The sequence below is a fragment of the Aquarana catesbeiana genome, linkage group LG08, assembly GCF_042186555.1.
Source record: "Aquarana catesbeiana isolate 2022-GZ linkage group LG08, ASM4218655v1, whole genome shotgun sequence".
In the NCBI taxonomy this organism is placed as follows: Eukaryota; Metazoa; Chordata; class Amphibia; order Anura; family Ranidae; genus Aquarana; species Aquarana catesbeiana.
In genome coordinates, this window is record NC_133331.1 from 2,795,381 (window position 1) to 2,805,616 (window position 10,236).

Genomic DNA, 10,236 nt, shown 5'->3' on the forward strand with positions numbered 1-10,236 from the left:
GAGGCTTCTTACCACGTGTTCAGCTGTGACCAATAGCAGCTGATCATCGCGTGAACCAGGAAGTGCCGGTAAACTGCTTTCCTCGGTTCGTGCTGACGGGGAGAGCCAATCGGCGCCATTTCATGCTAAATAAACTAAATGTATCTTAAATAGAAAACCATCTTTTAAATAGATTTTTACTCAAAGCACTTTAAAATGTAATTTATTTTTAAAATATTTTTAAATTGAATTATATATATTTATTTTTTTATTTATTTTTTTTTTTTTACCACTGCAAAAAATAAGCTCTTTGGGGATAAAACAACATCAATGTTGGGCACAGCGTCGCACGACAGCGCAATTGTCAGTTAAAGTAACGCAGTGCTGTATCGCACAAAATGTCTTGGTCATAAAGGGGGGGTAAACCTTTCAAAGGTCAAGTGTTTAAAGTGGTTTGCAAAGGATCCATGGTGTGTGTGCGTGGTTTTTGTAACAAACATATCATACTTGCCTGCTCTGTGTAATGGTTTTGCACTGAGCAGCACCGATCCTCTTCTTATGGGGTCACCCACTGGCATTCTGGGCTTATTCTCCTGCTGAGCGATCCCGAACTGCTCTGTGTGTCCATTGATACACAGAGCATGACTGGGGGGGGGACCGCCACCGCTCTCTCCTCACTGGCTGATTGATTGGCTTCTGCTGCTTTATCTGAGCCTATGAGAGGGGAGAGACAAAAAGGGCCTCTGCTCATGCACAGTGCTGGATTGAATTTTGGCTCAGATGAGTATGGGGGAGGGGGCTGCATGCAGAAGGGTGTTTGGGGTGTTATTTACCTCAATGCATAGACAACATGTTTAAAAAAAAAAATCCTTTGGTCTTTAGAACCACTTCAATACCAGGCACTTACACCCCCTTCCTGCCCAAGCCAGTTTTCAGCGCTGTCACGTTTTAAATGACAATTGCGCGGTCATGCTACACTGTACACAAACAAAATTTTTTTTTTTTAACATTTTTCTTCTCACAAATAGAGCTTTATTTTGGTGTTGTTTGATCTCTCCTGCGTGTTTTTTTTTTTTTTTTTTTTTTTTTTATTGCTAGACAAATTTTTTAAAACGAACATTTTTGAGAATTTCTTTATTTCTGTTAACTTATATTTTTTTTTTGTAAAAAAAAAAAAAAAAAAAAATGTTTTCTTCACTGATAAACGGCACTGATGGGTGGCACTGTTTGCACTGGCAGGCATTATTAATGGGCACCGATTGGCATATCCCTGGTTGTCTAGGGTGGCATACCTTTTGTGGGCACCCGTGGGGGGGCCTGCGCTGATAAACAATCAGCACAGCCCCCCACCCCTGTCAGGAGAGCCACCGGATCCGCTCTCATCTGTCAGACGCGAGTGAGGAAAAGCTGATAAGTGACTCTTCCTGTTTTACATTGTGATTGGACACGGCTGATCATGTGATAAAGGACCTCCGTCAGAGGCTCTTTACCGTGATCGGTGATGCGATGTGTCAGACTGACACACCACCGATCGCCGCAATGTGGACTCCCACGGGCGCGTGATCGCGGCTTATCCTGTCAGGATAACTGAACCGCTTCCTGGCCGTCATTCTGCTATAGGCCGGGCAGGAAGTGGTTAAGCTTTGACAGTAGAATCTAGACCCTAAATTGTTGCCATGAGCAGCTGCTTGAGATTTTTGTCTGCTCCAGTGTTAATAAATTCCCATCAAGGTCTTTTGGTGTCAGCCCTGCCTACTTCATTCCTGATAGGTTACACTGCCACTTTCTCATATCCCTTCCTTCCCTTTCATCCCTATATCCCATCCTTGTGTACAGGGAAGGTAATGACGTGACGTTTCCTGGTAGATTTGCTCATTATATGGTTTTGGGTGTTCCATGTCATTGCTCCTTCACCCCAAAAAAAAAGTCTTTTAGGTCATGAACAATGATGACTGTAAAACGGAATATCTCGTCTCTCTCCCCAAGAATTGTAGGCGCATTGTGATAGGAGTTGTCCATATATAAGCAAGCTTGTCTAATGTGTGTTTGTGTTGCTCGTGTCATATAGCATTGAAAGGTTCCAAGCATTGGAGTTCTATTAGTGATTCCCCCTTTTTTTTTTTTTTTTTTTTTTTTTTTTTTTTTTTTTTTTTTTTTTTCTGAGCAGCAAAGGGCAAGAATTTGGAATCCCCACCAAGTGAGGAGCAGTTGCCTCCCCCTGACGGAGAAAGCAAAGACTCTGAAGAGACTCCGGATGAGCAAGAACTGAGCAAGCAAGAGATGCTGGTCCAGTACCTGACAGACGCTCGCTATTTTGCCTTAAAGATCGAGGAAGCCATCGATGTCATCAGCAAGATGATGTATGAAGCGGCGTCATCCGGTACGTGCGAAGAAGGGATTTGGCCAAGCTTTTAATACACAACTACAATATAAAATGCAGACACTAAATATATAATGTTGTATTATACAAAAGTAGAATTTTATAGGGCTTTTTTTTTTTTTTTTTTTTTTTTTTATACCTTGCACCCAGGCTTGTATCGATGGGATCGTTTTTTAAGTCTGTCTGAAATGTTTTGAGATCAGTTCATTGATGGGTGCCTTTGTGTCCCGTAACAAGCGGATTTGCCTTCCCACAGACTTGTGTGGAAATGCAAGACCCATATGAAGGAAACAAAAGCGCATTGGTGCGGCCCCCTTGTGTAAAAGTAGTTTTGGCCCCTCCCATTTCCAGCGCCCCTGTATTGATCTTTGGGATCTACAGACATTCATATGGAGCTTAACCTGCCAACAGGCTTTTGAGGGCCTTGGGGTATTTTTGGAAAGGTGCTGTGCGGGTGATCTCCTCCTGTGGTGTGTTTTTTAGATTCACTGTAAACAGAAAGATGTGCAGATTTTACAATGGTTTGAGCTTGGAAACCTTTCTTCCCCCTCTCTGCAGTGGTACAGGAAGTCATTGAGTTCTTTGTCACTGTGTCACAGTTCGGGGTGCCTCAGGCTGTGATTGGTGTACGCCGCATGCTGCCACTTATCTGGTCGAAGGAGCCTGGTGTTCGTGATGCGGTGGTGGGTGCTTACCGCCAGCTCTACCTCTCTTCTGGCTCCGAATCTGAAAGGTAAGTGGTTGTCCCCACCAACTATAGTCAGAAGAATACCAGAGCCATCTTTTTTTATATGTTCAGTTCTGACCGTGTGGAATTGTTGGCTGTCCATGGGCAGAGAGAGACTAATACATTTATAATCTAGCTGTTCTATGTATCCACATAGTGGGGGAGGGTACCCTACTCCTCATTGGTTGTTTTATTTGTCTTTTTTTAAATGTGACGTGCAGTTAAAGTGGCCTTCCTTTTCCCTCTTCCTTCCCTCCTTGTGATGGACAGCGGCAGGAGCCGATTTCCTTCAGACTTATAAAGGCTACTCCAAGGAACACTTTACATCGGCAAATGTTGTTGTACCTTCCCACCTATGGACTTCTTAGCAAAGATCCGTAAATAATGGAGTCTTGTAGCAAAAGAACTCTGGATGGCCGCACTCAAATGCACCACCTCTTCATGCAAAATGCTCCAGAAAACGTCAGTAGGAGGGAAATTGTTGACGCCCCCATCTGCTGTTTTGTGGAGTGTGTGGTGTTGTGTTTTTTTTTTTTTTTTTTTTTTTTTTTTTTTTTTTTTATAAACCTTTTGCAGTAAAGGGGGTTAACCACCTACGGACCGCCCGCCGTCGTTATACGTCGGTACTTTGAAGAGGGCTATCATTGTTATGGCAGCAGCTAACTACCATAACCTCGGTATCCTCTTCAGCGGGCGGTCCGCTTTCAGATAAAAGTGGTCTGAAAGTGATCGCCGCCAGCGGAGGCGATCGGTTCCTCTTCCCTCTGTGGTATGGAGACGAGTGAGGGGAAGATGGGGCCCCCACCAGGCTCCATACCATTGCAGGGCGGAAGTGACATCGAAACGTCACTTCCGCCCATAGCTCTTAAAGAGACTTTTTTTTTTTTTTTTTTTCTATTTACAAGGGATGTTTATATTTTACATGTTTACAGCCCTTGTAATAGGAACACGTAACACAAATTTTTACACCGTTCTTTAAAAAAATAAATTTTAATGTGCCCTGTCCCACCGAGCTCGCGTGCAGAAGCAAACGCATACGTGAATAGTGCCAGTATATGAAAATGGTGTTCAAACCACACATGGGAGGAGTTCTGCTGTGCGGTTCTGGGAGGAGTTCTGCTGTGCGGTTCTGGGAGGAGTTCTGCTTTGCACGCTGTGCGGTTCTGGGAGGAGTTCTGCTTTGCACGCTGGACAGTTTGGTTCCTTCTACTGACCCGGAAGAGTGTGTGTGTGTGTGTGTGTGTGTGTGTGTGTGTTGCTCTGGTGGGGAGCTGCTGTACTAACCATGCAAGGTTAGTTCAGCAATCTCCTCCGAGCTGTTGTGTTCTGACAGGGGGGTGACCCGGAGTCGGCTGCTGGTTTTCCTGTATACCTGATAGAAGCTGGGCTTGCGGCTGGCTTCTGTCAAACAGACAGACACACACGGGCAGAATGTCGGTCAGTATTGTCTCCCAACACTCTGCCCGTGTGTACGGGGCTTTACCTTGCTGCAGTAGTGACGAAGGGTGTGACAGAAGGATCAGCTGTGTGGGGGGGTGCATGCATCTGACCTTCCTGGAAGTCTTCTTTGGGGTATCTGTTGAACAGAACAAAGATCAGATGAACTGGTGCCGGGACAGGCGAGTGTTGAGCCTCTTTTATGGGCGATAATTGGCTACATATTTTGAATCCAGACAACTTCTTTTAAAACTTTTCTTGTAGGGTGAGAGCTCAAAATCTGATCCGGAACCTTTCTCTGCTGATGGTGGACTCCTCTGCCGGAGTGATCCAGTCTCTGGAGGAGATAGTGAGTAGGAACCATTTCTGGTCCTGATTGGGTTTGGTTATATTGGAGATGAGCCCTACTTTTATGTTCATTTTTGGTAGGTTCTGGAGTTTGTGCAGAAGGGGGAAATCCACCCCGCCGTCCCCCAGCTACTTTGGGAAAAGTTTACTCTCAAGTCTCCTTGTTCTGACCTGGAGCGCCGAGCTGCCGTCATGATGCTGGGGATGATGTCTCGGTAAGTCCCTGGTTATCGGTATCTGATACGTTTTTTAGAAGCTGCTTTCTGTACCCTTTACTGGTGTACACTCCTTTTCAGGGGTCAGCCGGAAATTGTGCTGAGTAATATAGAGACTCTGGTGAATGTGGGCCTGGCCCAGGATGGGGAGAAGGATTATCGGCTCGCTCAACACGTCTGCAACTGTATCCTGAAAATTTCAGCAAGTCAAAAGGTTGGTCTAAACCTGTGAATGTGTAGTGAGGGACGTGCAAGTGGAAGCAGCAAACCCCCCTCCAGATTTGTTTTTTAATACAGCAAGTATTTCAGAAATCCTTTCCTCAAATAGGAAAATATATAATCTCTCATAAAAAAGAAAAAAAAATGAGATAAAATATATATCTGGCGGGTTGTGGGCTCTTCATTCTTGAATAGGTCTGGGTGCTGCTATAATCTGATGCACATGTATGTGGTGGTTTTGTTTTTTATTTATTTACTTTTTTATTTTTTATACTTTGTAAATTGACCTGATAATCTTATGGGAAGATTGTTTTTGAAATAAATGGCTTGGCATAAGTCTCTTTACCAGGAATATCAGATAATTTTGTTTTTTTGCAGTCTCCCATTGGTAAAAAATCGGCACCTTTTCGCCTTCCGAATGACCATCGTCTATTCCAAAACCTGAAAGAAGCTGTTGTGGGAGGTAAGGCTTGACTTTTTTTTTTTTTTTTTTTTTTTTTTTTTTTTTTTTTTGCTTAAATCAGGGCTCGACAAATCCCTGGGTCACAATGGGGACTAGAAATTGCGTCCTGGCGCCTGGGCTTTTGTCAGTCCATTGACTGTTGCAGGGATGCATAATCTGAATCGCCCAGTGCCTGGGACATGCCGTTCTGGGTGCTGGGCAGCTAGTGTTTAGTTTGTTTTGTTTTTTGTTTTTTCCTCCTACATTTAGGAGCAGGGCTCACTTGTCAGGTGGAAGCATTTGGGCGGCTCCACTGCCATCTGATTGCTTCCACACACAGGTAAAGTGTGCCCCCTGCTATGTGTGCACTATGGACTGGCATAGCAGGCACCACAGGGTAGAGGGCAGCTGACACATGTCCGCTCTCCTCCCTGTCTTGTTCCTGACTCGGAAGCCACGTGTGTGATGTCACTTTTGTGTCCCTGTTGATGATTTCCCGGCGAGCATGGCTGGCTTAATTAAAACTAATTTCTGCAGTCGTGTGTGTGTGTGTGTGTGTGTGTGCGCAAACTGGGGTCCTATTGAAGGTGTTTTTGAAACTGTCTCAAATCTTGTCTTAAGAACTGAAACCACAAGATGCCTACTGCCAATCAAGTAGAGTCTTGTAAGCCAATTATAATGCAGTATTTGGTTCCTGTCTTCTACTTTTAAAGCGGAGTTCCACTCGGTTTTGTTTCTTAAAAGTCAGCAGCTACAAAAAATGTAGCTGCTGACTTTTAATAAACAGACGTTCACCTGTCCCACGGTCCAGCAATGTGGCTGCCGGAAGCCTCGGCTCTCTCCGGCATCACTTGTGCCTCCACAGCTGGGTGCACATGCGCCTTCTCAATGGCCAGGCAATCTAATGGGATCTGAAGATTGGGGGGGGGGGGGGTTTCTGCTAGGATTGCCCAAGTGGAAGTGGGAGCTGGGTACCTATCAAAACTAGGTACCCCCCCCCCCCCCCCTTCAAAAATGACATGCCAAATGTGGCATGTTAGGAGTCCTTAAAGCGGAACTTCCACTTTTGGGTGGAACTCCTCTTTAAAATGAGAGTTGTTTTATTTATTTTTTTTATAGGTCTTATCTGCGTATTCTAATGACAAAGGCACTTTTTTAAACACAAATGGACAAGCACACAATGTAAAGGATTTCTGGTTTACCTGTAAAATAATTTTTTGGAGCTCAGGACAGGGTTTTGTCATAAATATCAGGTGGGTTATGCTGCCACCTACAGGTAAATGGCATTGGCCAAATGAAAATCCAGGCTCCCAAATCCAGGCATGAACCCTTCCAGCATAGTGCAGCCTCCGGTTTGTAGCAAGAAAAGCTATATGACGAGGGGCGATGGCTCAGTGTCCCGTTAGGTACTCCCAAGAAAAGGATTTTACAAGTAACCAAAATCCTAAATTCTCAAACTTGGATCACAGGTCAGTTTCTACATATCCAGGATGATTGGGATGTCTTAAAGCACTCATGAGGGGTCGGCAGCACAGCAAGAAGTGCCAAAACCTGGTAAAACCCAACTACAGGGCCCCAAACAGACTGGCCATAGAGATAAGCAGAGGAAAGATTTCCTCCGCTCATCTCTATGGCCTAGGAGGACCGGAGCTTCCGGTTTACTGCTGATGTAAACAAAGCCTCTTCCCTCCTTCCTCTTCCTTCTTTTTTTTTTTTTTTTATTTTATTTAAATCTGATACTTTACATTGTAGAGGAGAGATGTGGGGTCTTTTTGACCCAAGATCTCTGCATAAAGAGGACTTGTCATGTTTTAATGTCATTAGAGATGTTTGTTTCTTGTGATGGCAATAAAAGTAATTTAACTTTTTTTTAAACTGTCCCTTTTAAAAAAAAAAAAAAATATATATATTTTTCTGCAAAAAAACCCTGGCTGATCCTGCGGCTCTCTATCTCCCTCTTTTGTCCATGTCCCCAATTCATCCAGGGATTTTGCAGCTGTGGTGGCAGCTCTGCACATGCTCAGCATAGAAACTCACTGAAAACTGAACAGTTTGCTTTGAATAATAAAATGAATTAAATAGTTTTTTTGGTTTGTGGGTCTTGGATGCTGTGTAGTTCCACTTTAAACAGGTATGTGTTTTTAGTATGTGTTTCAGTGTCACTTTAAACCTAGTGGGGAATGTATTTGCTGGACAGGTAAGTATTAGTAATTGCCACGTTTTCTTGAGAAGATTTGAACACAATGATAAACCACATGCGCTCCCATTTGTGGCCCGGGACGTGGCTAACCATAGAATGGATTGTTGGATGTTCGTACTCCATTTGTCTAAAATGTATATTTTCCCTGTGCCCACAAACACTGTGTGGTGGTAGTATACCCCCAATCCCTCCAACCCCAGTGTTCTTTCCAGCAAACCAAAATCCATTCTTGTGATTTGTGTATTCCGAGTGTAGCTGAGAAATGCATTGACCTCTTCATACTTCTGTCTGCTTGATGTCGTCTCGGATCTGCTTTCTTCTATGTCAGGGATCGCTCAGCAGAACCCGTACTGGTTGCCCTTCAAAGAGACCGCTGTGAGGTTGGTGTATGAAATGGCAGAAGAGCCGGAGGAGATCTGCGCTGAAGTGTTACAGAGATGCAGCCAGCAGGTCCTGCAGGAGTTTAACAACCAAGAAGGTGAGAGGAAGAGGAGGATGCAAGCAAAGCTGAGGCGGGTCTTTTGCTCTGGGACCAGAAATGGGGGGGGGGGGGGGGGTGTGTCATAAATTTTTTTGGATAGGCCTACTTCCCCCAATGACTTCTGGGATTTCTATGTATAGGACCTGATCCAAGCTGTCCAGCAACTTATAACACTGCCAAGGGGCTTATATTTGAATACCCATTGCTGCAACTGCTCAATAACAGAGGTCATGAAGTTGATCCTGTCCAAAAATCTGTTTAACCACTTCAGCCCCGGAAGATTTGGCTGATCAATGACCAGGCCATTTTTTAAGCGCCCTAGTTTTCCGCCATTCCACGGGCAGATGCAATTTTTTTAAAGCGCGACACGTTGGGTATCTATTTACTTGGCGTAACCTCATCTTTCACATTATATTAAAAAAATTTGGGGTTTATTTATTTAGTTTTTTTTGTGTGGTTTTTATTTTTTTTTTGTTTATTTTTTTCCCAAAATTGAATTTGAAAAACCTCTGGGCAAATATCGTGTGATATTTAAAAATTGCAACACCAATCATTTTTTGTATTCTCTAGGGCCTCTGCTAAAATTAAAAAAAAAAATTGCGATTTTGGGGGTTCCAAGTAATTTTCTAGTAAAGTTGATTTTTACATGTTGGAGCCAAGTGTCAGAATTGTCCCGCATACAAAGTGGTTAAAGGAAAGGGGGTGGGGGGGGCGGGGAATAGAAGAGCAGAAAGGAAAGAATGAGACCAGAAAGTAAACATTCGTTAGAACATCCCCCTAAGAGGAAGCCCAAGGCACATTGACATATGTCACCCATGGAGTCCATGTTTGCTGAAACTGATTTCGTTTTGTCCTGGATGAGGCTATTTATTTATTTCAGTTCAGCTGGTTTTTATTCACTTTGTTGTTTTCCTTTTTAGAATCGCTGATTCCTGCGTTCCTCCTCACCCACCTGCTGTCTCTAGCGGGAGATGTGGCCTTACAGCTGGTGGTGTATCTGGAATGTACTGTCAGTGCAGAGCTCAGGAGGCAGAGACTGGTGAGGGAGGAACAAGCAGCTGAGAAACAAGGAAAGAACAAGCAGAGGAAGTCCAAGGTAAGTGCTGGAGGGTGTACAACGCAAAACTTCAACCATCAGGTATTCCAGCTTTGTGTGACGTGGGAGGATTACCACCTCTGTTAGGTTTTTGTCACCCTGGAATGCAGTAAGTGAGGGGAAATTCTTTAACATTTTGTGTCTAGAACAACGATTCTCAACCTTGTTCTCAGGACCCACTAACAGGCCAGGTCTGCAAGATGACTGAAATACAGTTATACTATGTAACATGACAGGTGAGATCATTTGCTGCTCAGTGATTGCCGTATTCTAGTCTGCATCTCCCCCCAAGGTAATACCTAAAATCTGGCCTGTTAGTGGGCCCTGAGGACAGGAGTTGAGAACCACTGCTCCAGAACATGTCCTCAGTGAGATTTCCCCTTCCCTCTTATACTCTGAGATCCTAAACCTTCAGATTTTCTGTCTGTGACAACCATAAAAAAAACAAAAAATCTTCCAAACGGACATCAATAAAATTGGATACAACCTTTCCACACACTATCCAAAACTAGGTCACTTTAACCACTTCAGCCCCGGAAGGATTTACCCACTTCCCGACCAGGCCATTTTTTTATTTTTTGCAATACGGCACTGCTTCACTTTAACTGACAATTGCGCAGTCGTGCGACGATGTACCCAGACAAAATACTCTTCTACACCCCCCCCCCACACACACACACACACACACACACACACACACACACACACACAC

The 10,236-nt window shown here is 44.0% G+C and overlaps 1 protein-coding gene across 2 annotated transcripts in view; it reads left to right on the top strand.

The window, feature by feature from the left end:
• NCAPD2 (non-SMC condensin I complex subunit D2) overlaps window positions 1–9,524 on the top strand; it is a gene marked incomplete at its 3' end in the record, with an annotated part of 53,064 nt that extends 43,540 nt beyond the window's left edge. For both annotated transcript variants that reach the window (XM_073595417.1, XM_073595418.1), the window contains 8 exon segments: window positions 2,147–2,359; window positions 2,918–3,092; window positions 4,788–4,872; window positions 4,953–5,086; window positions 5,168–5,300; window positions 5,684–5,768; window positions 8,276–8,425; window positions 9,349–9,524. In XM_073595417.1, coding sequence (XP_073451518.1) covers window positions 2,147–2,359; window positions 2,918–3,092; window positions 4,788–4,872; window positions 4,953–5,086; window positions 5,168–5,300; window positions 5,684–5,768; window positions 8,276–8,425; window positions 9,349–9,524 — 1,151 coding nt within the window.
• Window positions 9,525–10,236: the final 712 nt, after the last annotated feature.